The sequence below is a fragment of the Pseudophryne corroboree genome, chromosome 2 (genome assembly GCF_028390025.1).
Source record: "Pseudophryne corroboree isolate aPseCor3 chromosome 2, aPseCor3.hap2, whole genome shotgun sequence".
In the NCBI taxonomy this organism is placed as follows: Eukaryota; Metazoa; Chordata; class Amphibia; order Anura; family Myobatrachidae; genus Pseudophryne; species Pseudophryne corroboree.
Genome location: NC_086445.1, coordinates 914,004,960 through 914,032,184, shown reverse-complemented (window position 1 = coordinate 914,032,184; position 27,225 = coordinate 914,004,960). Strand labels below are relative to the sequence as shown.

The following is a 27,225-nucleotide window of genomic DNA, read 5'->3' as shown; positions in this document are numbered from 1 at the left end:
TGTGAAAGACGTCTTGCACAGACATATTGCTTGTACACACCTGCAGATCAGCAAAAGATATATTGGATAACCAACTGATTGGCCAATATATCTGCCAGTGTGTACCCAGCATTAAGGTGGGTACACACTAGTAGATATATCTGCAGATCAATTGATCTGCAGATATATCTATGTACGGATCGGGCAGTGTGCTGTGCATACACACAGCCCGATCCGTCGGGGGACTGACGTCATGAACTGGGCGGGCGGGCGCTCGCGCCCGCCCAGTTCACCTGTCAATCACCGCCGGCCACCGCAGCATGTGTACGGGCGGTCAGACGACCGCCCCGTACACACACAGCGACGGGCCAATATATCGTTAGATATATTGGCTGTCGGCTGTGCTGCGCGGCCGACGCGATACGTCTGTGAACGACGGAGTTCACAGACGTATCGCCCGTACACACTGGCCGACGGTCCCGCGATGTATCGGCCGTTCAAGAGAACGGCCGATACATCGACCAGTGTGTACGGGCCTTTAGAGTCACGAAGAATGGTTCTAGCATTTGTTTTTGAAGTCATTGATAAGTGCGTTATTTTTGATATATAATATAACCCACTATGTGTCTTATTGTGATTGGCCATATGCTGCTAAATTACTCGTACTGTTTAAGTGTACTTTCATATGCATATATTTTTTGTCAGTGCCAAGTTCTGCTTTTGTATTCTAAATGTGTTGCACGTTTTGTTTATTTGTATTCTAGCATTGCTAGGCAACGGGGAGCTGTGCAGCCAGGACATGCTGGTGTGCGTGCGTCGCCGGCGTCATCAGAAGGCGGCCGGCCCCCGTGATCTGTCGTTTGATCCGGATGATTATTTATTAAAATCGAAACGTTGATCTGTGATCCAGCTGTTGTGAAGTCCTGTAAGTGCCGCCTGCCCTCTCTACGGTATGCTGTGGTGTATGTACATCGGGGCGAGCACCTGGGCCCTACTGGATGCAGCTAAGAGTGATACAAAGTATATATATATTTTTTTATTACACATAGCAACCGAATTCTACTTTTTCATTTATCTAGCATCATCTAGAACAGGCATTCCCACCCACGGTCCTCAAGGCACACTAACAGTGCAGGTTTTAGTGATATCCAGGCTTCAGCACAGGTCACTTAATTAGTAGCTCAGTTATTTTGATTTAACCATCTGTGCTGAAGCCTGACTATCACTAAAACCTGCACTGTTGGTGTGCCTTGAGGACCGTGGTTGGGAATGTCTGATCTAGAAGATAACAGCTAGAATCTGATTGGTTGCCATAGGCAACATTTTCACTTCTATAAACCTGCACTTCTGCAAACATACCCCCACACGACCCCGTGAATCAAGGGAATGCCGCTCTCCGTTTGCTGCAATGTGTCGGCCAACTTGGCGTAATTTAAGCACTGGCAAAGCTTACACTTGTCTAGCTGAAACAGAGCTAGCACTCCAACCAACTGTGTGACATGCATTCCAACTATGTCTTGTTTTTTTGTCATTTGAGTAAAAACCATTAACACTGGATACTTTTACATAATCATGGAAGAAATATTTAATGCAGAAAATAATTACTTCTTATTCATCACATACAGTAGATTCCTATTTTTTTTTAGTAAATCATTTCCAATAGAGACATTTATCAAATAGCCACAAAAAAGCCATTTGCTATCACCACAATTATTTTTCATGGCAACTTAAAAAAAAAAAAAAAAGTTGGGACAGCTGAGCAATACTAACTACATGACGGCCTAGTTGGGGTGCATTTTGAGTATGCGTCATCCGGTATTGCTGGATCACTCATACGCACTGCGCCTGGAGCATGGCCTCTGATTTCTAGGTTCAGAATGGGGGAATGAGAGGAGCAGACCTCTTGACGGCCCTGGGTGCAGGCCCTGCACTGCAGGGTCATTACAAAAATGAAAAGTAAAATACAAATAAATAATGAATATATTTTTGGAGAAGAAAAATAAAAAACTATTTGAATATAGCATGTGTTTGTAAGGCTATGGCTAGTCTGAGATGGCAAGGGTCAGAGGCACCCAGTGCTGACACACTATGCCCCCAGCAGACGTGACATCATGCTGTCATGGGTAAATAAGCCCCTTTATCACAGCTACTGAGGATATAGGGTAAGAGAAGCACTGAACCAACCTATAGCATTATGAAAATGAATGCACAGCTCACAATAACTGCTTGAACAGATCGCTATGGTCTGGAATCTCAAGCATGTCAAACTTGTGGACCTCCAGCTGTTGTGAAACTACAAGCCCCAGCATGCTTTGCCAGCTTTTTCCACTGATCAGCTTGTAAAGCATGCTGGAACTTGTAGTTTCACAACATCTGGATGACCATTAGTTTGACATGTCTGGCTGGATGCTTTGGAACTCGGTGAATAGAACTAAAGCAAGCCTGGGACCGGCTGCAGGGCCCCCTCAGCATCACTACCTGTGCATCAGTTCCAATTAATGTCTCCCAAATGCTTTTTCTCTCCTTAAATGCCACAGACGCTGATTACGAGCCAGCAATGTATTAAGGAACCACACACGCTGCATCGCGCCAGGGTCTTCCTACGGCTTATGTGTAGGCCACCTGCGAATGTCAGAGCCGGAGTGTTACTCACATGGCAATTCTGCACAATATCAGCAGATGGAGGGTGATATGTCATAGCTGCTCTCTTGAGGCGGGCTGCATATGTTATGGCTGAATCAGCACACACACACACACAATGTGACAGGCAGATTTCCCACCTGCTTTTACTGCTGCTGTCAATGCTCCATGGGCGAGTCCGGGTCCCCTTCCAGCCCGCTCCTCTGTGCCCGGCTCAGGCCCCGTTCCCATAGCAGCCTGTCCTGCTGGCACTGCCACTTCCGCCATATTAGCAGCTGGAGACCCACGTGTGTCCAAAAAGGCCGTGTGAATCAATCTCAGACTGACAGCGGGGCTGCGCGCGGAGTAATCGATGGGAAGCCGCTGCACAGCCACGTGAGGTGTGTGTCCCACAACATAGACACAACCGTCCCCATTCTTCTAACTGCTCTGCTGCTCTCATAACATTGGGTTGAACGGACCTGTCATTATATTTTTATTCGTGCAGTTCGTACACTTTTTAATGAATCGATTTATATACAACACATTTTTCTGTGAAATAGCTTTTCTCAAGTAGTGATTTACTAGTAAATAATGAACTCCTTAGAAAAGTGGATGGGACGGTTTTAGAATTGGGCATACAGTACCATTGGCAACTCTCCCTGATTGTCAGGGAGACTCTCTGTAATAGTAACAGAGACTCCCTGAAGAGTGCTGCAGTCTACCTGATTACACTTTTACCCCATTATGTAGCTGTTTTATACTTTGCAAAAAAATTATATATATATATATATATATATATATATATATATACTGCTCAAAAAAATAAAGGGAACACTTAAACAACGCAATGTAACTCCAAGTCAATCACACTTCTGTGAAATCAAACTGTCCACTTAGGAAGCAACACTGATTGACAATCAATTTCACATGCTGTTGTGCAAATGGAATAGACAACAGGTGGAAATTATAGGCAATTAGCAAGACACCCCCAATAAAGGAGTTGTTCTGCAGGTGGTGACCACAGACCACTTCTCAGCTCCTATGCTTTCTGGCTGATGTTTTGGTCACTTTTGAAAGCTGGCGGTGCTTTCACTCTAGTGGTAGCATGAGACGGAGTCTACAACCCACACAAGTGGCTCAGGTAGTGCAACTCATCCAGGATGGCACATCAATGCGAGCTGTGGCAAGAAGGTTTGCTCTGTCTGTCAGCGTAGTGTCCAGAGCATGGAGGCGCTACCAGGAGACAGGCCAGTACATCAGGAGTGTTATGATTCCAGCACTCTGGTCTGAGGAGATCTTTTGCGAGGACCGGAGCACTGGAACGAAATGCTGGGGAAGGGAGCGGAAATGTAAAATAGCCCCTGGTGCCCTAACTCCGTTGTCTCACCCGTGCTGTCGGAAATCCCCTGCGAGACTATGGTTGCTTGAGCCCATGGCAGCCGCGTTTGAAGGGCGGATTATGTCTGCCCAACTCCGATGCCCCCCCAGGTCTTAATGAGAGACAAAGGGAAATCCGAGACAGGGTGATAACAAGGGGCCCTCTGACTAAATAACCAGGCCAGGGGCTACAAGCTAACTTAAAACTAGAATATGTGCGTAAACACCGCCAGGGAAAAGGACAACCAAAATATCCACTTGTCCACTTCTCCTACCCAGCACCGCCGAGTTCCAGAGAGGACTTGTGGAAGCGGAACCCTCCGCAAATGCTCCAAAAATAGAAAATATAAAGATAAAGCGGCTGAGCCGCAACACACGGCAGAGCCGCAACTCACGGAACACCACTCGAAATACAAAGGTGATCAGTCAGGACAACTGGGGACCAAACGACTTCCTGGGATGAGATGACAACTCCCGAATACAGGACTTCTGAGGACAGGAATGACCGGATACAGCAGGACTGGAACAGACTCTCAGCAAACCAAAACAGCATGCAGGAAGCTATTACCGGCGTCTGTGAGAAGTACTGGGAAGGTATTTAACAGGGAGTCCTCCAATCAGCTGCTTAGAGCCTGATTGGGAATAAATGCCGTGCAGCTGCCTTGCTGCACGGCCAGAGGACAAGTGTGTGCTTGTTAATTAAGCCCTGTAACGGGGAACGCGGTCCACCCGTGGCGTCCCCGTTGCTAGGGTCCGTGCGGCTCAGCGCGCCCGGCGTCTAGCGTTGCTAGGGAGCCGGCGGCTGAACGCGCACGGCGTCCCTAGTTGCTAGGCGCCGGGCCGCGCGGACATGCGGACCCCGGCGCCTAACAGTACCCCCCCCCCCCTTGAGGAGGGGTCAAGGAACCCCTAAAGCCAAGCTTCTGAGGAATTTCCCGAAAAAATGCCCTCTTGAGCCTAGGGGCATGAAGATCCTTATCTAGGACCCAAGACCTTTCCTCCGGACCATAGCCTTTCCAGTGAACTAAAAAATAAAGCCGACCCCGGGACAATTTGGAATCAAGAACTTTCTCTACCAAGAACTCCTGTTGTCCCTGTACATCCACCGGAGATCTACCCTGAGAGATCCTCCGAGGAAATCTACTGGAAGAAACGTATTGTTTCAACAGGGAACAATGAAACGTATTTCCAATCTTGAGAGATCTTGGTAAACGTAGCCGAAAGGCAACTGGGTTGACTCTTTTAATAATAAGAAATGGTCCAATAAATTTGGGTCCCAGTCTAGCCGAGGATTGTCGAAGCCTGATGTTGAGAGTTGACAACCACACCTTGTCTCCCACCTTAAAAGTGCAAGGACGTCGGAGCCTGTCAGAAAATTTCTTTTCTCGAAAGGCCGCTTTTCTGAGAGCAAGGTGCACTTTTTTCCAAATTGCTCTGAGATGGGAGGTCAATGCCAGCGAGGAGACTGGAGAATGATGAAAAAAAAGAATTAGCTCTGGGGTGAAAACCAAAAACTGAAAAGAATGGAGACTCTTTAGTGGAGGAATGACAGGAATTATTGTAAGCAAATTCAGCCAAAGGAAGAAACTCGGACCAATCATTCTGGAGTTTGGCTGAATACAAGCGCAGATATTGTTTTAATGACTGGTTAACTCGTTTGGTTTGCCCGTTGGATTGTGGGTGATAACCGGATGTTAATGACAGTTTCATCTTTAATGAAGCACAAAAACATCTCCAGAATTGTGCGATGAATTGTGGACCCCGATCAGAAACAATATCCGTGGGTAACCCATGAAGCCTAAACACATGGCGGAGGAACAAAACTGCCAACCCTTGAGCAGAAGGCAATCGGGGAAGAGCAATAAAATGAGCCATTTTACTAAAACGGTCCACTACCACCCATATGACTCGGAATCCGGCTGAAAGGGGAAGGTCAACCACAAAATCCATGGAAATATGAGACCATGGCCTGAGAGGGACACTTAAGGGCATAAGTTGCCTGATAGGCAAGGAACGGGGAACCTTATGCTGTGCACAAACCTGACATGAAAAAACAAATTCCCTAACGTCTTTAGACATACTAGGCCACCATACTGAGCGAGAGACTAACTCCAAAGTCTTAGTTATTCCCGGATGCCCTGAAACCTTGTTGTCATGGAATTCAGTTAAAACAGTAGCTCTCAAAAATTCAGGAACGTAAAGACGACCAGCAGGAGTAAATCTAGGAGCTTGGTGTTGAAGCTGGTTTAACTGAGTAAATAAATCCTGTGTGAGGCCTGCCCGGATGACCGAAGATGGAAGTATTGGGGTAACAACAGGATTGTTATTGTGAACCGGAAGAAAACTACGTGACAGGGCATCAGCTTTAGTATTCTTGGAACCAGGCCTGAAAGTGATTATAAATTTGAAACGAGTAAAAAATAATGCCCAACGTGCCTGCCGGGCATTAAGCCGTTTAGCTGATTCAATGTATTGCAGGTTCTTATGGTCAGTCAATACCGAAATAGTATGCTTTGCTCCTTCCAGCCAATGCCTCCACTCCTCAAAAGCCCACTTTACCGCCAGTAACTCCCGATTACCAACGTCCTAATTGGATTCAGCGGAGGAGAACTTCCTGGACATAAAGGCACAAGGATGTAAGTCCAAAGACACCGGATCCTTTTGAGAAAGGACAGCCCCCACTCCAACCTCTGAGGCATCAACCTCCACAACAAAGGGCAATTCCGGATTAGGATGTCTGAGGACTGGAGCTGAGACAAAGGCTTGTTTCAGAGCCCGGAAGGACAACTCAGCTTCATGCGACCAGTTGGTAGGATCCGCTCCTTTCTTTGTCAGAGCCACAATGGGAGCAACCAGGTCAGAGAAAGAATGAATGAACCTCCTATAATAATTTGCAAACCCTAAAAAGCGCTGAATTGCTTTTAAATTGGTGGGTTGCGCCCAATTAAGGATGGCCTGAAGCTTCTTAGGTTCCATGGAAAATCCCTGAGGGGAAATTATGTACCCTAAAAAAGATACTTTCGTGACGTGAGAAATTCACACTTCTCCAGCTTGGCATATAAATGATTCTCACGTAACTTTTGAAGAACCAGACGCACCTGGGTGATATGTTGTTCCGTCGATTCAGAAAAAATCAAGATGTCGTCTAAATAAACGACCACGAATTTCCCTAGGAAGTCACGGAGCACATCGTTAATGAGGTCTTGAAAAACTGCTGGAGCATTAGACAGGCCGAACGGCATCACCAGGTATTCGTAGTGACCCGACTGAGTACTGAAAGCCGTCTTCCACTCATCTCCAGATTTAATTCGGATGAGGTTGTAAGCTCCTCTCAGGTCAATTTTAGAAAAAATCACAGCAGAACGTAACTGATCAAAGAGTACAGAAATCAACGGCAAAGGATAGGTGTTTTTGACTGAGATTTTATTCAAGGCTCTAAAATCTATGCATGGTCTAAGCGAGCCATCCTTTTTCTCCACAAAGAAAAAACCAGCACTTAAAGGGGATTTTGATGGTCTAATAAAACCTTTCTGTAAGCTCTCCTGAACATAGTCATTCATAGCCGAAGTTTCTGGCCCGGACAATGCATATAATCTCCCCTTTGGCAATGCGGCACCAGGGATTAGCTCAATAGCACAATAATAAGGCCGATGGGGAGGCAGAATGTCCGCATTGCCTTTGGAGAATACATCGGCAAACTCCTGGTATTCCACAGGAATGAGTTCTGGAATGATAGCTGCTACTCTAACTGGAAACGAAATACATTCCTTAGCACAAAAAGTACCCCATTGTGAAATCTCCCCGGACCGCCAATCAATGGTGGGATTATGAAAGGCCAGCCAAGGGTGACCCAGAACAACTGGAACTGCTGGGCAATGTGTTAGATAGAACTCGATCTTTTCGGAATGTAAAGCTCCTACTGTAAGTACTACGGGAGGTGTACGGTGAGTAATAACCCCGTTGGAAAGCGGACTCCCATCTAAGCCATGCATGGTGACACACCTACCCAATGGTAACTGAGGAATGCCTAAGGCCTTAGCCCAAGTTAAATCCATAAAGTTTCCTGCAGCTCCACTGTCAACAAAAGCCGACACCAAAGAACTGAGGCTGCCAAAGGAAACCTTAACTGGGACAAAAAAAGAGAGTTATTCGAGGAGATAAGCTGCAGACCTAGGTGAACCCCCTCACAATTCACCTGGTCAAAGCGTTTCCCGACTTGTTCGGACAGTTACGAGCAAAATGTCCCTTACCACCACAGTACAAAGACCGGAATTTTGCCTTCTGGCCCTTTCCTCAGGAGACAGCCGGGAGAGACCCATCTGCATGGGCTCCTCTACGTCTTCTGGAATGGAATAAACACAAGGACTTGACCTTACAGGTGTTCCTCTTTCAGCCCTCCGCTCTCTGAGACGACGATCAATCTTAATAGAAAGCTCCATGAGTTTATCGAGAGTCTCAGGAGCGGGGTACTGGAGGAGACTGTCTTTAATAGACTCTGATAAGCCGAGGCGAAACTGACTGCGCAGGGCTGGGTCATTCCAGCCACAGTCGTTCGACCAACGGCGAAACTCAGTACAATAAACCTCTGCAGGATTTCTTCCTTGTTTGAGAGCGCGCAGCTGACTTTCAGCGGACGCCTCTCTATCTGGGTCATCATACAAAAGCCCTAAAGACTTAAAGAAAGCATCTACTGACAACAACGCAGGATTCTCTGCCCTTAAACCGAACGCCCAGGTCTGAGGATCCCCCTGGAGTAAAGAAATAATAATCCCAACCCGCTGAGATTCAGAACCAGAGGAAGTAGGTCTTAAACGGAAATAAAGTTTACAGGATTCTTTAAAACTAAAAAATTATTTTCTATCGCCAGAAAAACGGTCAGGCAAATGCATCTTTGGTTCAGGGACTACCTTTGGGGAGGCTCGCAAAAGATCTTCCTGCGACCTCACCCGAAGAGAAAGATCCTGAACCATCTGAGTAAGTTCTTGAATCTGATTGACTAAGAGCTGGCCAGGGTTTGGCCCTAAACCTGTCGGATTCATGAGGCCAAAAAATTTTAACAAAAACTGAATGAGAGGAAAAAATTAAAGCCCTGTTTAATTTTAATTTTTTGGTATGGCCGGTAATAATGTTATGATTCCAGCACTCTGGTCTGAGGAGATCTTTTGCGAGGACCGGAGCACAGGAACGAAATGCTGGGGAAGGGAGCGGGAATGGAAAATAGCCCCTGGTGCCCTAACTTCGTTGTCTCACCCGTGCTGTCGGAAATCCCCTGCGAGACTATGGTTGCTTGAGCCCATGGCAGCCGCGTTTGAAGGGCGGATTATGTCTGCCCAACTCCGATGCCCCCCCAGGTCTTAATGAGAGACAAAGGGAAATCCGAGACAGGGTGATAACAAGGGGCCCTCTGACTAAACAACCAGGCCAGGGGCTACAAGCTAACTTAAAACTAGAATATGTGCGGAAACACCGCCAGGGAAAAGGACAACCAAAATATCCACTTGTCCACTTCTCCTACCCAGCACCGCCGAGTTCCAGAGAGGACTTGTGGAAGCGGAACCCTCCGCAAATGCTCCAAAAACAGAAAATATAAAGATAAAGCGTCTGAGCCGCAACACACGGCAGAGCCGCAACTCACGGAACACCACTCGATATACAAAGGTGATCAGTCAGGACAACTGGGGACCAAACGACTTCCTGGGATGAGATGACAACTCCCGAATACAGGACTTCTGAGGACAGGAATGACCGGATACAGCAGGACTGGAACAGACTCTCAGCAAACCAAAGCAGCATGCAGGAAGCTATTACCGGCGTCTGTGAGAAGTACTGGGAAGGTATTTAACAGGGAGTCCTCCAATCAGCTGCTTAGAGCCTGATTGGGAATAAATGCCGTGCAGCTGCCTTGCTGCACGGCCAGAGGACAAGTGTGTGTGCTTGTTAATTAGGCCCTGCAACGGGGAACGCGGTCCGCCCGTGGCGTCCCCGTTGCTAGGGTCCGTGCGGCTCAGCGCGCCCGGCGTCTAGCGTTGCTAGGGAGCCGGCGGCTGAACGCGCACGGCGTCCCTAGTTGCTAGGCGCCGGGCCGCGCGGACATGCGGACCCCGGCGCCTAACAAGGAGACGTGGAGGAGGCCGTAGGAGGGCAACAACCCAGCAGCAGGACCGCTACCTCCGCCTTTGTTCAAGGAGGAAAAGGAGGAGCACTGCCAGAGCCCTGCAAATGACCTCCAGTAAGCCACAAATGTGCATGTGTCTACTCAAATGATCAGAAACAGACTCCATGAGGGTGTTATGAGGGCCCGACGTCCACAGGTGGGGGTTGTGCTTACAGCCCAACACCGTGCAGGACGTTTGGCATTTGCCAGAGAACACCAAGATTGGCAAATTCGCCACTGGCGCCCTGTGCTCTTCAAAAATTAAAGCAGGTTCTCACTGAGCACATGTGACAGAGTCTGGAGACGCCAAGGAGAACGTTCTGCTGCCTGCAACATCCTCCAGCATGACCGGTTTGGCAGTGGGTCAGTAATGGTGTGGGGTGGCATTTCTTTGGGGGGCCGCACAGCCCTCCATGTGCTCGCCAGAAGTAGCCTGACTCCCATTAGGTCCCGAGATGAGATCCTCAGACCCCTTGTGAGACCATATGCTGGTGCGGTTGGCCCTGGGTTCCTCCTAATGCAAGACAATGCTAGACCTCATGTGGCTGGAGTGTGTCAGCAGTTACTGCAAGACGAAGGCATTGATGCTATGGACTGGCCCGCCCGTTCCCCAGACCTGAATCCAATTGAGCACATCTGGGACATCATGTCTCGCTCCATCCACCAAAGCCACGTTGCACCACAGACTGTCCAGGAGTTGGCGGATGCTTTAGTCTAGGTGTGGGAGGAGATCCCTCAGGAGACCATCCGCCACCTCATCAAGAGCATGCCCAGGCGTTGTAGGGAGGTCATACAGGCACGTGGAGGCCATTCACACTACTGAGCCTCATTTTGACTTGTTTTAAGGACATTACATCAAAGTTGGATCAGCCTGTAGTGTGTTTTTCCACTTTCATTTTGAGTGTGACTCCAAATCCAGACCTCCATGGGTTAATAAATTTGATTTTCGATGATAATTTTTGTGTGATTTTGTTGTCAGCACATTCAACTATGTAAAGAACTGTCACACACCAGGGGCGGCGTTCGCCGCGCATACCCCTGCATGTCTGCTGGTCGGTGTTGCGGCCTCAGCCTTCGGTGGGCCACGGGCTCCGGCGTCTGGCTGGCGCGGCTCCCGGCGGTTCTCCGGGGCATGGGCGCCGCCATGACACCCGGCTTCGCGTGGACGGGGGGCGGGTGACGTCATCTGACTGCTCCGCCAATCCAGCGGTGGCGGGGAATTCAAAGTCTGACGCCGGACGGAGCCTCAGTGCCTGAGTATCGTCTTTCCCTGACGTAGATGCCAGCGCTCTCGTTCCCGGCAAGGATCTCTGCAGTTGTACTCCAGTGTCTCCGGCATTTCCAGTCTGCCAGTTCGCTGCACCGGTTCCAGTGTACTCAGCGGCCGGTATATCTCTCCGCGGTCCAGTCACCAGTGCTCCTAGGAATCAGCGTGGCTGCGGGCCTAAGTCACCGTTCTCAAGTTCTACAAATTAACAGCGTCTAAAACCCCTGCACCTCAGTTCCTCATATCATCAGTGTCTCAGTCACCGTTCTCAAGTTCTACAAATCAACAGCGTCTAAAACCCCTGCACCTCAGTTCCTCATATCATCAGCGTCTCAGTCACCGTTCTCAAGTTCTACAAAATAACAGCGTCTAAAACCCCTGCACTTCAGTTCCTCATATCATCAGCGTCTCAGTCACCGTTCTCAAGTTCTACAAAACAACAGCGTCTAAAACCCCATCACTTTAGTTCTTCACATCATCAGCTCACAAGTTCTTAATCCATCTGTGCCTTATCATTATTTATAAGTTATCAGTGACTTTTAAACATCACCCACAGTTTCCTCAGTTTCCAGCATCTCTAATCCTGCTCATAAAACCCCTCAGTGGGTCTGGACATTTCTCACATTTATTCCTTTTGTCATTTGACTTTAAGTTGTTTTCCCTGCAATAAAACTCTTCAATATTTCATCAAACTCCACTGTCAGTGTCCTGTATGAGGAAATCCTATATTAGGGCTCCCCTTTTCCGGCTCAGTTGTGGTTCCTCTTCCCAACCATCGGAAGAATCCCCGAGTTCACAACACCCTCAGTCTAGGCCAGTGACAGTATACTCAGGCACCATGGACCCGGGGAATCGGAACCCAGAGGCAAGCGCTATGCAGGACCTGGTTTCCCGAGTACAGAGTCAGGAAGCAGCACAGAATCAGGTGATGCATTATCTCCAGGAGTTATCTGGCCGGCTGGATCAAATCCAGACTTCGTGGGCTTCAGTGGTCCCAGCTCCAGTTCCAGTATCCGCTCCAGTGGTTGTATCTGGCAATGTTCCCTCCTTGTCTGGAACCAGGTCACGCCTTCAGCTTCCCACTCCTCCTCGTTATAACGGGAATCCGAAGAATTGCCGTGGATTCCTCAATCTGTGTGAGGTACACTTCGAACTTCTCTCACATAACTTCCTTACTGATCGGTCTAAAGTGGCATACATTATCTCTTTGCTTGAGGGTTCAGCGTTGGAGTGGGTGTCACCGTTGTGGGAGCGATCAGATCCGTTAGTCTCTAGTTATACCAACTTCATTACGTCGTTGCGAAGGATCTTTGACGAGCCTGGCCGGACGACTGCTGCCTCAGCTGACTTGCTCCGAGTTCGACAAGGCTCTCGTACAGTGGGACAGTATGTAATTCACTTTCAAACTATAGCTTCTGAACTGAGCTGGAATAATGATGCCCTTCGTGCTGCTTTTTGGAACGGGCTCTCGGATCGTTTAAAAGACGAATTGATTACTAGAGATCTGCCAGTTTTCTTGGAACAGTTGGTCTCACTCTGTGTAAAGGTGGATCTTCGTATGCAGGAACGAGGTGGTGAACGTAGTCGGTCAGATCGGTTGAGACTCCAATCTCTTCCTTCTAAGCAAACAGTTAATTCCAGTCCAGACGAACCCATGCAGATTAATCGGTCTCGGCTGTCCCCTGAAGAGCGTCGGCGTGAGGGTAGACTTTGCCTCTACTGTGGAGCCGCGGATCATTTCCTCAAGTCTTGCAAGTCTCGCCCGGGAAACGGGCAGTCCTAGCTTGTTCTGGAGAAGTTAAGCTAGGGGTTGTTTCTCAATCTTCTCCGGCAGTGGACTGTCTGCTTTCTATATCTCTGTCTGCTGAGTCTGAAGTCAAAACCGTTAAGGCACTGTTGGATTCAGGAGCTGCGGGGAATTTTATTTCCCTTTCCTGTGCCCAGAATCTGGGTTTGGAGTTACAGTCGGTCGAACGACCTATTACGATAACTGCTATTAATGGTACCCAAATTCCTAATGCTCTGATTACAAGTCATACTATGCCAATCAAGCTGCAAGTGGGAGCTTTGCACCAAGAACATCTGGAGTTCCTTGTGATTCAGGAGATGTCTCACGATCTCGTCCTTGGTCTTCCCTGGCTCAAGTTACACAACCCTCACGTCGACTGGAGGTCGACACAGATAATCTCTTGGAGTCCATTCTGTCATACGAATTGTCTTACTCCTGTCTACCCGCTTCGTGCATCGTCCAAGTCGGATGTAGAGCTTATTCCAGAGGCTTATCGGGAGTTTACAGATGTTTTCTCGGAACAGGCGGCCGATAAGTTACCACCGCATAGACCTTGGGACTGTCCTATTGAGCTCATTCCGGGGAAAATGCCACCTCGAGGTCGTACCTATCCTTTGTCAGTACCTGAGACTCAAGCCATGTCAGAATATATCATGTCTAATCTGCAGAAGGGATTCATCCACCCCTCTACTTCCCCAACGGGAGCAGGCTTCTTCTTTGTGAAGAAAAAAGATGGAGGCCTGAGGCCATGTATCGATTATCGTGGTCTAAATGAAGTCACCATTAAGAATAAGTATCCTCTGCCGCTCATCACGGAGCTTTTTGATAGAGTTCGCGGAGCTCGAGTCTTCACTAAGCTCGACGTAAGGGGAGCTTATAACTTGATACATATCCGACAAGGGGACGAATGGAAGACGGCCTTTAATACTAGGGACGGGCATTATGAGTACCTGGTAATGCGTTTGGCCTCAGCAACGCCCCCGCTGTTTTTCAGGGATTCATTAATGAAGTCTTTCGGGACATGTTATACCTAAATGTGGTGGTATATTTGGATGATATCCTGATATTTTCGAAGACTCTCACTGAGCACAGAATACAAGTTAAGGAGGTACTCCTTCGGTTGCGAGAGAACCATCTTTACGGCAAGATTTCCCAATGCACCTTTGAGGTCCCCTCTATTCCATTTCTGGGCTACATTATTTCAGGTACGGAGTTGCGTATGGATCCGGAGAAACTTTCTGCTATTCGGGACTGGACTCAGCCTCTTTCCTTGAAAGCAGTACAACGGTTTCTGGGATACGCAAATTATTACCGGAAATTCATAAGGGGTTTCTCTACTATTGTGGCGCCTATTACTGCCCTAACCAAGAAAGGGGCTGACCCAAGCCATTGGTCCTCTGAAGCTGTAGCAGCGTTCGCCCAGTTGAAGGCAGCCTTTATGACCGCTCCGGTGTTTCAGCAACCAGACTTTCTGAAACCATTCTTTCTGGAGGTTGATGCTTCTACGGTAGGCATAGGTGCCGTACTTTCGCAGTATGCTTCAGATGGGAAGTTACATCCATGTGGTTTCCATTCTCGCAAGTTCTCCCCTGCTGAATTAAATTACACCATTGGAGACAAAGAGCTGTTGGCAATAAAATCTGCCTTAGAAGAATGGAGATATCTTTTGGAAGGGGCTAAACACCTAATTACAATTTTCACGGATCACAAGAATTTACTGTATCTTAAAACGGCCCAGTGCTTGAATCCCCGTCAAGCAAGATGGGCGCTCTTCTTTGCTCAATTTTCGTTTGTCATTAAGTACCGGGCTGGAACTCTTAACACCAAGGCGGATGCCCTATCCCGTTCCTTAATGGCTTCGGATGAGGAGAATTCTGTTGAAAAGGCATTGATCTTCAGTCCTGTCTCTATTTCTGCGGCTCCCACTGCGTTGGGTCCTCCTCCTGGAAGAATGTCCGTGCCAGCTAAATTTCGACCAAGATTGTTGCAGTGGGCTCACACTTCCAAGTTTTCTGGCCATCCGGGAGTTCAAAAGATGTGGGAATTTCTACGAAGATCTTACTGGTGGGACACTATGAAGAAGGACGTTCAAGAATATGTCAACTCGTGTCCTCAATGTGCTCAGCACAAAATTCTTCGTCTGCCTCCTGCGGGGTTGTTGTTGCACCCATTGTCCATTCCTAAGAGGCCTTGGACTCATATCTCTATGGATTTCGTTACTGAACTGCCTCTCTCTAAGGGTCATAACACTGTCTGGGTGATTATCGACCGATTCTCTAAGATGGCACATTTTGTTCCGTTGACCGGATTACCATCAGCTTCTAAGTTGGCTTTGTTATTCATTCGGGAACACTTCCGCCTGCACGGGTTACCTCTGGAAATAGTCTAAGATCGAGGGGTACAGTTTACGGCAAGATTCTGGAGAGCCCTCTGCACGGCCCTACAAATAAAACTCAAGTTTTCATCTGCTTACCATCCACAGACCAATGGGCAAACTGATCAAGATCTAGAGACTTTTCTCTCCGTGTTTACCTCTCCCCCTCACAAGATAATTGGGTGGAGTTGTTGCCTTGGGCCGAGTTTGCCCATAATCATTTATATCACTCCTCGACTGGTGAGTCTCCATTTTTCATTAATTACGGATTTAATCCCCAAGTTCCAGAATTACCCATTTGTCCTCCAGAAGAAGTTCCTGCTGCAGCCTCTACTCTCCGGCATTTTAGTCAAATCTGGAGTCGAGTCCATGCCAATCTCAAGAGAGTTTCCGGTCGCTACAAGTTCTTTGCGGATAGGAAACGACGGGCAGCTCCTCAATACAAGGTTGGTGACAGGGTATGGCTCTCTACCCGCAATCTTCGTTTAAAGGTGCCCACTATGAAGTTCGCTCCAAGGTTCATTGGTCCTTATCCCGTGTTACAAGTTTTGAATCCAGTTGCCTGCAAATTGGGATTGCCTTCCCATCTCCGGATACCAAATTCCTTCCATGTCTCTCTTCTTCGCCCTCTTGTTTTGAACCCGTTTCATTCCAAGTCTCCAAGGCCAATCTCTGCAGAGGCTGAAGAGGGTACGGACTTTGAGATCAAAGCTTTTCTTGATTCTCGCTATCTTCACAAGAATCTACAGTATTTGGTGGAATGGAAAGGTTTTGGCCCCGAGGAAAGGAGCTGGGTCAAAGCTACTGAAGTTACGGCTCCCCGACTGGTGCGGATGTTCCATTCCAGACATACAACAAAACCTGGAAAGTGTCCAGGGGCCACTCCTGGAGGAGGGGGTACAGTCACACACCAGAGGCGGCGTTCGCCGCGCTGACCCCTGCGTGTCTGCTGGTCGGTGTTGCGGCCTCTGCCTTCGGTGGGCCACGGACTCGGGCGTCTGGCTGGCGCGGCTCCCGGCGGTTCTCCGGGGCATGGGCGCCGCCATGACACCCGGCTTCGCGTGGACGGGGGGCGGGTGACGTCATCTGACTGCTCCGCCAATCCAGTGGTGGCGGGGAATTCAAAGTCTGATGCCGGACGGAGCCTCAGTGCCTGAGTATCGTCTTTCCCTGACGTAGATGCCAGTGCTCACGTTCCCGGCAAGGATCTCTGCAGTTGTACTCCAGTGTCTCCGGCATTTCCAGTCTGCCAGTTCGCTGCACCGGTTCCAGTGTACTCAGCGGTCGGTATATCTCTCCGCGGTCCAGTCACCAGTGCTCCTAGGAATCAGCGTGGCTGCGGGCCTAAATCACCGTTCTCAAGTTCTACAAATTAACAGCGTCTAAAACCCCTGCACTTCAGTTCCTCACATCATCAGCGTCTCAGTCACCATTCTCAAGTTCTACAAATCAACAGCGTCTAAAACCCCTGCACCTCAGTTCCTCATATCATCAGCGTCTCAGTCACCGTTCTCAAGTTCTACAAATCAACAGCGTCTAAAACCCCTGCACCTCAGTTCCTCATATCATCAGCGTCTCAGTCACCGTTCTCAAATTCTACAAAATAACAGCGTCTAAAACCCCTGCACTTCAGTTCCTCATATCATCAGTGTCTCAGTCACCGTTCTCAAGTTCTACAAAACAACAGCGTCTAAAACCCCTGCACTTTAGTTCTTCACATCATCAGCTCACAAGTTCTTTATCCATCTGTGCCTTATCATTATTTATAAGTTATCAGTGACTTTTAAACATCACCCACAGTTTCCTCAGTTTCCAGCATCTCTAATCCTGCTCATAAAACCCCTCAGTGGGTCTGGACATTTCTCACGTTTATTCCTTTTGTCATTTGACTTTATGTTGTTTTCCCTGCAATAAAACTCTTTAATTTTTCATCAAACTCCACTGTCATTGTCCTGTATGAGGAAATCCTATATTAGGCCTCCCCTTTTCCGGCTCAGTTGTGGTTCCTCTTCCCAACCATCGGAAGAATCCCCGAGTTCACAACACCCTCAGTCTAGGCCAGTGACAAGAACAAAGTATTTAATAAGAATATTTCATTCATTTAGATCTAGGATGTGTTATTTTAGTGTTCCCTTTATTTTTTTGAGCAGTGTATATATATATATATATAGAGAGAGAGTGCAATTAAGTCCCTTGCAGGCTCCGTGGCTAGCTGTGCTTGCCACAGGTTCTAATTCCATAGTCTAATCCCAATAGTCCCTGTTAGTCGGCCTGTCGGTGCCAGTCACATGACTACTTAGCCTTACCATATTATCCCTTTGAACCGAGATACTCATGAATTACACAGGTTCTATGGCTGATTAAAACCAGTGGAAGAGCAGGCTTGAATTTAGCCAGCCACAGAATCTGTATAATTCATGTGTGTCCCGGTTTATTAAAGGGATAGTATGGTAAGTCTAGTTATAGGCACACTTATTCCTATGGCTACATGCATTTTCAAAAAAAAGGTTTCTTGTGGCCACTTAAATGGAACTTTTTGTAAAAATACACAAGAAGGCACTCAGAAGAAACTGTCCTTTCATCAACAGGTAGCCCTGACTGCTTCGGGGCTCATTTACATTATTTTTATGACATGTCTCTCTGATGTAGCAGTACACATCCACTGTAAAATTGCACTTACAGGTGTTGCTTTTACAATCTCCCTGAAATGCTTTATCAAAAGTAGGAAAGTATGGTATTAGGTCACCTGTGTGTAGCTTTGGTGGCCAGACGTTTATGTCATTAGGCACCTGCTTCTGAGTCGTTACAGTCTGATTCAGAACTAGGGTGGTCCATCAATGATTATCAACACTTGATGGTCTGAAGACAAGTTTTGCCGCCATTGGTAAACATCCTTTATGGGGGCTCTACTTGGCGCAGTGTGTAAAAGGGGCTCTACCTGGCATTGTAAAAGGGGACTCTACCTGCCATCGTGTAAAAGGGGGCTCTACCTGGTGTAACGTGTATAAGGGCTCTACCTGGTGCAGTGTGCAAAAGGGGGCCCTACCTGGGGTAATGGGTAAAAAGGGGCTCTACTTGGCGCAATGTGTAAAAGGGGGCTCTACCTTGCACAATGTGTAAAAGGGGGCCCTACCTGGTGCAATGTTTAAAAGGGGGCACTACCTGGCGCAATGTGTAAAAGGGGGCTCTCCTACCAGTGCAATGTGTAAAAGTGGGCTCTACCTGGTGCAATGTGTAAAAAGGGGCTCTACCTGGTGCAATGTGTAAAAAGGGGCTCTACCTAGCATTGTAAAAGGGGACTCTACCTAGCAATGTAAAAGGGGACTCTACCTGGCATTGTAAAAGGGGACTCTACCTGGAGTAATGTGTAAATAGGGCTCTACCTGGCATACTGTGTAAAAGAGGGCTCTACCTGGAATAATGTGTGATGGGCTCTACCTGGAATAATGTTTAAAACGAGGGCTCTACCTGGTGTAATGTGTAAAAGGGGCTCTACCTGCCTTTGGCGTGCAGTGTAGCTGTTTTACTTATAGTGGGGTGGGGGGGGGGCACCAAAATGTCTAGTTACACCTCTAGTTCAGATGACGATTTTTGGGCATGCATAAATTAGCAGTTAAATAGTAACACAGCACTCAGACTCAGCGACATGACCCAATTTGCGATGATGGTGGTGCCGATGTATCAGCAATTTTACGCTATCGGACAGGAGTTATGCATTATATAGCATTTCTATGCTCAGGTTAGCTTCTGCCCATATAAGCATAAAATCACAATTGCACACGGCAAAAGATAGTAACAGCAGCAGCAAGAACAACTGCAGCTGAATGAGCCTCAGTGTTATTTTCCTAGGTTACATATCTCACCTGACAGATTTGCCAAACGATGCTAGAGACAAAACTATTTTTGGAGCTAAAAATGGTCCCAAGAACATCAAATTTCGAGCATACACACTACACAGTTATTGAACCTAGAAGAGGCATGTCATTGCTGATTTAAATACAAACGCCCACAAAGGTGACGTGTTAACATGAACAATCAGCAGGAATCAGAACCTGACAGTTGGAATTCTGTACATACTATATTTTTATTACACTATAATTTACCATTGGGTCCAACAAATGTTGTGCAGCACCACTGATATTGTTACCCAATGCCACGACCATCGGCCACAGGTACAGCATACACACTATCAGATACTTACTGTATAATTATTGGGTTGGGTATGATATCCAGATGAATTTTGGTGAATATTGTAACCCTAACCCACCTCTCCCACAGCCTAACCCTAACCATCATCTCCCGCCACCTAACCCTTCCCTTAGTAGCGAACCCTAGTACAGTCAGGATTTTGACCTTCGGATACCTCTGCTGGGATTGTGACTACCAGGATCCTGATTACATCCCTAATAATTGTATATTGTGTAACCAGCTTAATGGTAGATCATTATCTACTATTACTATTACTGCAGAAAGGTGGTTCTTTGATCAGGTAAAGCCTGATCTTGCATGCCAAATATAAAAGGTAAAACAAAATATACATAAAATAATAAAATATATGCCTAAAAAAAATAGCTTGCTCCCTACCCAGCCCATTCTTTCCAACACTGATGCAAATGCATCAATGTCATACAGGATATATGAACGCCAAAGCTCCTCCCCAAAAAAAAACGATTTGTTCCAGTATGCTTCCAAAGGAAAACCTATAGGTCGGGGGGAGTCACCAACCCATCTCAACGAAAAAAAATTCTGGTTAAGGAAGGGGGAAAACCATTCAGTCGTTAGGTAGATGTGACTGTACAGAAATGCAGTTATCAATCAGAAGCCAATTTATGTATTTTTTGGGACCTAATTAAGTGAAAGACCAATCAAACAATGGATTTATTTTATAATCCACTACTTAGTCATAGTATAATGTTTAGATCATGCCTATTTATAATTGGTCTCTTCGCACGTAGCTGATCTAAGCAGCTCTCTCTGAAGCAGAATTGTACCTTGTTTTAAAATATAGAGGACCATCCAAGAAGAAACTGCTAGGAGGCATTCTCAGACTTGATCCTATAGTGAGAAAATGGATAGGAGCATTGTGGTATTATCAGCGTACAGGTAATTGAAGGCAAATCATCTTATAAGCTTTCTTAGTGCGAGGCAATACGCTGAGAATGGAAATACACAAAGAGTCATGCTGTGAGGAACTGTTAGAGATTAACTGTAGAGAAGAACTGTTTGCATGAGCCAGAGTGGACGGCAAATATGTTATAAAGTATCCTCACGGACCTGCTCCTTTATAATGTCTTATGGTAGAGCTTGAGGAAGATGTAACTACAGAAAAAAAGAGAGGATGGGAAAAAAATATATATTTTAGAGAAAGACATTTTGTTGACAATTTTAAAAATCATAATAGGAGGGAAGACAAGAAGAAGATGGAAAGAAGGAGAAGAACAGTGCATTAACACGCCATCAAGAATAGCAATTGATACAAGCAATCAGCATTGAAAAGCATTTTGAAGGCATAATGTCTCGATTTCTTTTTATGTCTTATTAAGTTTTAAACTCATGATGACTGGTCCACGTCATATTTTTCTGAAACGTTATATAATTCTTCTTTAAAGCAAACTGTAGATGGATGGGTGCCCTTCTGTCTGCTTTTTTTTTTTTTTTACATTTTTATTAATGTATTCATGAATAAAATGCTAAACATACATCGGGAAAATACAGAATAAATCAGGAAGTACATACTAAACCTCAGAGCAAAATAACATATCTGACCAAAACATGACACATAGGGGGTCATTCCGAGTTGATCGCTCGCTGGCAACTTTTTGCAGCGCTGCAATCAGGTTAAAACTCTGCTAAACTGCGCATGCGCATGCACCGCAATGCACAGGTGCGTTGTACGGGTACAAAGAGGATCGGTGTTGGGCGATGGATTTAACAAATAATCCATTTGCACAGTCGATCGCAAGGTGATTGACAGAAAGAGGGCATTTATGGGTGTCAACTGACCGTTTTCTGGGAGTGTTTGGGAAAATACAGGCGTGTCCAAGCGTTTGCAGGGCGGGTGTCTGACGTCAATTCCGGGACCAAAAAGACTGGAGTGATCGCAGCGGCTGAGTAAGTCCAGAGCTACTCAGAAACTGCACAAACTGTTTTTGGACCGCTTGGCTGCAAAGGCGTACGCACACATGCAAAGCGAAAATACACTCCCCCATAGGCGGCGACTATCTGATCGCAGCGCTGCAAAAAGTTGCTAGCGAGCGATCAACTCGGAATGAACCCCATAGTCTAAAACATCCGGGAAGCAAGAAAGAAGACGTTAGTTACTTCCATATCAAAAAACTGGATAAAAAGCAATCCAAAAATACCAGTAATCATAACAGAATACCATTTTTCCTTTTTTAGAACAGGATAGCGGAAAAAGAGTAAGAAAAGAATTGAAAAGAGAAAAGAAGACAGAAAAGAGGAAAAGAAACAAGACATAAGAGACGGGGCGGGGGGGGGGGGGGGGGGGGGAGGAGAGAAAGAGAAACAATTGCACCATAGTGGCAACAAGTCAGCACATACCAGAGTTTGCATTTGATATACTGTATTATAAACAGCACAAGGGCGTAGCTACCATAGGTGCAGGCAGTGCAGCTGCTATGGGGCCCAGAGCTGAGAGGGGCCCACCTTCCCTGTCAAAGTTACATGTGTTATATACATTTTTCACCATTGGGTGGTATATAGGGGTCCTTTCAAACTTTTTCCTTGGCGCCTGCAATATATCTAGGTATGCCCTGGACCTGCTCATTGTAGTGTGGTATAAAATAGACTGTAGTGCATTTTAATGTTAAATAAGCCATATGTATATATGAACCGGGGCACTGTAATGAGTCACAATATGAACGGGGAGCACTATATATAATAATGTGAATTGGGGAAACTGTGCAGCATAATGTGTACTGGCAGCTCTAAAATGTGACATAGGGTGAACTTAAGCACTACTACGATTCATAAAAGAAACTAGGGCACTAGTATGGGGCATAACATTAAATAAGGCTCTACTATGGTTCAGAAAATGAACTAGGGCACTATTATAGGGCAGAAAATTAACAACTGCTGAAATGTCTCTCTAGAAGCGTTGGGACGGGGCCCCTTCAAAATGTTGCTATGTGGTCCACAAAGTTCTGGCTATGCCCCTGAAACAGCATATGGGATTAAGTCTAAAAAATACTATAAGGATAAGAGTAAAAGAACCGGTGTCAGTCAAATTATGTAGTAAATCTAAAACAATTTACGTTTAAGGGATCAAGTAGTGTTATTGAAAATTTGCATAATGCGTAAATTTACATCTTGTGGTAAAAATTCTAAGTAAAAACGAAATTTTACATAAAACTTCTCGACACCTTTCTCAATATCGGACAGTGTCGCTTTACCGTCAAAATAAAGGATATTAAGAAGTTCAGCTTTCAATAGTGTTAAGCGCCCTACAGATATGGCGATGTGCCGCCGAGGTGCCCGACGGCTGTTACGATTGGTGGGCGACCCGGTGGCGGGGGTAGGGGGGGGGGAGTGAAGTTTCTTCACTCCCCCCGTCATCCGGCTCCATAGCAGTGCATGCTAATATGTACAAAATTGTCCATATTGGCCTGCATGCATAAGCGACGGGGCACCAACGATTAATGAGCGCGGGGCCGCGCATCGTTCATCTTTGCTACCTCCACACTGAATGATATGAACGAGTTCTCGTTCATTAATGAACGAAAACGTTCATATCGTTCAGTGAAATCTGCCAATGTGTAGGGCCCATTATTGTAGGTACAGATTTCAAGATCCAAAAGGACAGTATGAGTTTTTAGGCTAGCGTTACCAACACCGTCAAAAGGGGGAGAATAGACCTATGTAATAGGGAGGGCACCCAATTAGAGAAATCAGCCAATATAAAGGATTCCCAAGTGAAAGGTAATCTAACCTTGGTAACTTGGAGGAAATAATGGATTTTATACCAAAATCTGTTTACTTTCGTACATTTCCAAACATTGTGTATAAAGTTATAGCGACTGAGGTAGAACATTTCGGACAAGTGCTAAGTACATCGGGGAGCATATGACTCCTTTGTGCCTGAGAAACATATGCTCTATTGAGAAACTTAAAATGTATTTCTTGTACATTACGGCTTTGCTTCACGACTCTGTAGGGAAATTTTTAGACACTTGGATGCCATGGTACTCTTATTTTCAGAGACAAATGCCGGGTCAATTGTAGATTTTCAGGCCCTAGCGCGTGCCAGGATAGAAACACATTCGGTCAACAGGTATAATCATCCATGCATTGAGGCTCCACTTGATCACTCATCAGTTTTATCCCCTTTTTGTTTCCCCCCCCCTCTCTCTCTCCCTCCCCTCCCTCCCCCCATCGTACGATCTTCTTTCACGATATTGTTAGTTTACTTGTGATATGTTTAAGTAAAATAGAAAAAAAAAACTATGAAGTTCAGGTGATGATCTTGGAAACTTTTATTCAATTCATTATGCACCATTTTACGATATCTACTTTGATTCATGGTTATTTACAAACGCATACTGATCCTTGTACCTTGATATTAAGCTGTAATTTGTACCGCCTTTACTTCATTTCAAAATAAAGAGATTTAAAAAAAATATGTATTTCTTGTAATTGGGCGGAGCCTAACCATTTATACACATATGAGAATTGTTTCACAATATGATTAGGGTTAATAAAATCTGGAAAATAGCGGGACCAGGCCTCCCAAACTTTTTGCCATATCACATAAGAAGGTGAAGCAAGTAAATCATTATAAATATACCTGATCTTAAATGAGCTTTGAGAAATTAAAGTAAAAAGGGAGGACAGAGCAGATGGATTAAAAGAATCCATGAAGGAGTCATAGGTACCAGAAACCTTCTTACTGTTTATATAATGCCTCACTTGTAAAAAGAGGAAAAATTGGGAGTTTTGGATATCGTAGGTATCTTTAAGTTGTTGAAATTATAATAGGTCACCCCCTGGATTGAAAACATTCCGAATCGATGCTATTCCTTTGGATTTCCAGGAAAGGAGATATGGGGACATTAGGGAAGGTGGGAAGTCTGGGTTACCCCAAAGAGGCAAATATTTAGTTAGGGAGGGATTTGTTCCCAGACGTTTGTGGATAACGGACCATGCTCTATAAGTATCCCAAAAGAAAATATTATGTTTGACCCCCTCAGGCAGTTTGTTCCTTGGTAAATGTAGCAATGCAGTCGGCGAATAAGGGGTAAAAAGCGCTTCCTCCAAAGACAAATTAGTAAAATGAGAGCGAGTTAGACACTAATCAGATATGTTTTGGAATGCGGCTGCACAAGAAAAGGTAGAAATATCAGGAAGGCCAAGCCCACCTTTTTCTTTGGGCAATAGCAATCTAGCCCTAGCTATTCTCGGTTATTTATTATTCCAAATAAATTCTTGAAAAACACTATTGCACCTATTTTGATCCGACTTGGATAAAAATAAAGGCAACATTTGGAGCACAAAAGATAATTTGGGGAACAGCACACTCTTTATGACAGCTACCCTACACATTAAAGATAAGGGTAACAACATCCAGTTTTTTTAATAAGTTGGGTAATGCGCGTAATTATTGGGGGGAAAACTAGCCGAATATAAATTCTGAATGGTAGGAGTGATAAAAATACCTAAGAATTTCAGTTGTGATGAAACTACATGAAATGAGGAGAGGGTTTGGCAAAAGGGCAGTAGGTCAGGCCTAGTCAGAGGAAGAATTTCCGACTTAACTGTGTTTATTTTATACCCGGCAAAAGAGCTAAAAGCAGGAATTTCAAGTAAAATAGTTGGAATGGAAATGGAAGGCTGCGACACAAACAATAACATATCATCTGCAAACAGTGACAATTTAAGATCCTCTTTACCTAGCTTGATACCCGTAAACAGAGGATTTGCTCGCAAAGCTTTAGCTAAGGGTTCTAAGGCAAGTGCAAACAGGAGAGGTGAAAGGGGACACCCCTGCTTAGTACCCCTATGAACACAGATGGGATCTGAAAGAAAATTGTTAGTCAGTATTTTAGAAGTGGAGGCCGAATTCAACATCTGAATTAACGAGATTATTTGGGATAGAGAGCCAAAATTACGAAGAGTCTCATATAGATGGTCCCAAACCACAAGGTCAAACGCTTTTTCAGCATCAAGCAATAATAGGAGATGGAGATCATTTACATGAATATCATCCAAATGTTGGAGGACAGCTAGAACCTTCCAGGTATTAGTAACCGCATTGCGGCCCCAAACAAAGCACATTTGGTCTTGGTGTACCAGGACTGGGACCACCTGCTTGAACCGCTCCACAATAATCTTTGTAAAAATCTTGTAAACTACATTCAGTAATGAGATGGGATGATATGAACCAGGAAGAGTGAGGTCCCTGCCTGGCTTTGGCAAAACTTTAATAATGGTGTAGTTGAAGTAGGGAGGAAGTTTATTATCCATAAGAAAGAAATTGAAAAGATTAGTGAGGGGTAGGGAGAGTGAAGATTGGAGAAGTCTATAAAATTCCCCAGTATACCCGCCCGGGCCTGGGGATTTACCATGTTTAAGATTCTTAATAATCGAGAGCACCTCACCTTCCGAGATAGGGCAAGTCAAAGCTGCAGATTGAGATTCTGTCAATTTAGGAAGGGAAATTTTACTACAAAAATTATTTTTGTTGTTGACATCAATTGCGTCTTGAGAATATAATTCAGAGTAAAAAGAATGCAAAATGGTAATAATGGCCGGACCTGTCATATGAGATACACCCATTGCATCCTTCAGGGACAAAATTGTAGAATTAGTCCTTTCGCTCTGTAAAAGATTAGAAAGTAATTTACTGTTTTGTTGCCATATTTATGGAACAGGAATCTGTTGGATCTGACCCTAACATCACCCATTTGTTGCATTAAATTAACGAAGACTAATTTAGATTCTTCATAGCATGACCTATGAGTGGGGGATGGATCTTGTCTCAAGTTTCGATATGCCTGTGTTAGAGCTGTTTGAGACTCGAGAATCAAGGATTGTCTATGTTTTTTATGGTGGGAAGCATAGAACAGAATTTGGCCGCGGAGAACTGCTTTGGCAGTTTGCCAATACAGAGCCGGGTCAGAAACATGTGCAGCGTTAGCTAACATATAATCATTCCAGGTAGTCTGGAGCATATCTTTGAATGAGGTAGAGGACGCCAAGGAGGAAGGGAAATGCCAAAGTTTGTACTTACCGGAGGGGGCCAAAGTAAACCAAATGAGAGCATGGTCCGTCAATCCCAAGGTTTCTATACCAGAGCTATCTATTCTGCCAGTTCTGAAACTGGAAGCAAATAGTCAATTCTAGAGAACATAGCATGAAGGGGGGGAGATAAGTATAATTCCTATCAATTGGGTGCTGCACCCTCCAGATATCTACTAAATGTAATTAACATATTAAATAAGAAATCCCAAACTTACGCACCGGGTAAGACATAGAAGCATTAGATTGTCTATCCATATAAGGATTTATAATCATATTTAAATCACCACGATAATTATTGGGGAATCCAAATGAGGGTATAGCAAATTAACAATATTAGTAAAAAATTTCCTATCATATGACGTGGGTGCATACAAGTTACAAAAATATAATATATACCATGAATTTCA

General features: G+C 45.5%; 1 protein-coding gene across 2 annotated transcripts in view; it reads right to left on the bottom strand.

Annotated features, from left to right (window-relative positions):
* Window positions 1-3,024, bottom strand: part of DPH1 (diphthamide biosynthesis 1) — a 552,655-nt gene extending 549,631 nt beyond the window's left edge. Inside the window, exon 1 of one of the 2 annotated variants that reach the window (XM_063956121.1) lies at window positions 2,760-3,024. In XM_063956121.1, coding sequence (XP_063812191.1) covers window positions 2,760-2,886 — 127 coding nt within the window. In that variant the 5' untranslated portion in view covers window positions 2,887-3,024. The remainder of the gene's footprint in view (window positions 1-2,759) is intronic. The other variant, XM_063956120.1, reaches the window with a different exon arrangement.
* Window positions 3,025-27,225: the final 24,201 nt, after the last annotated feature.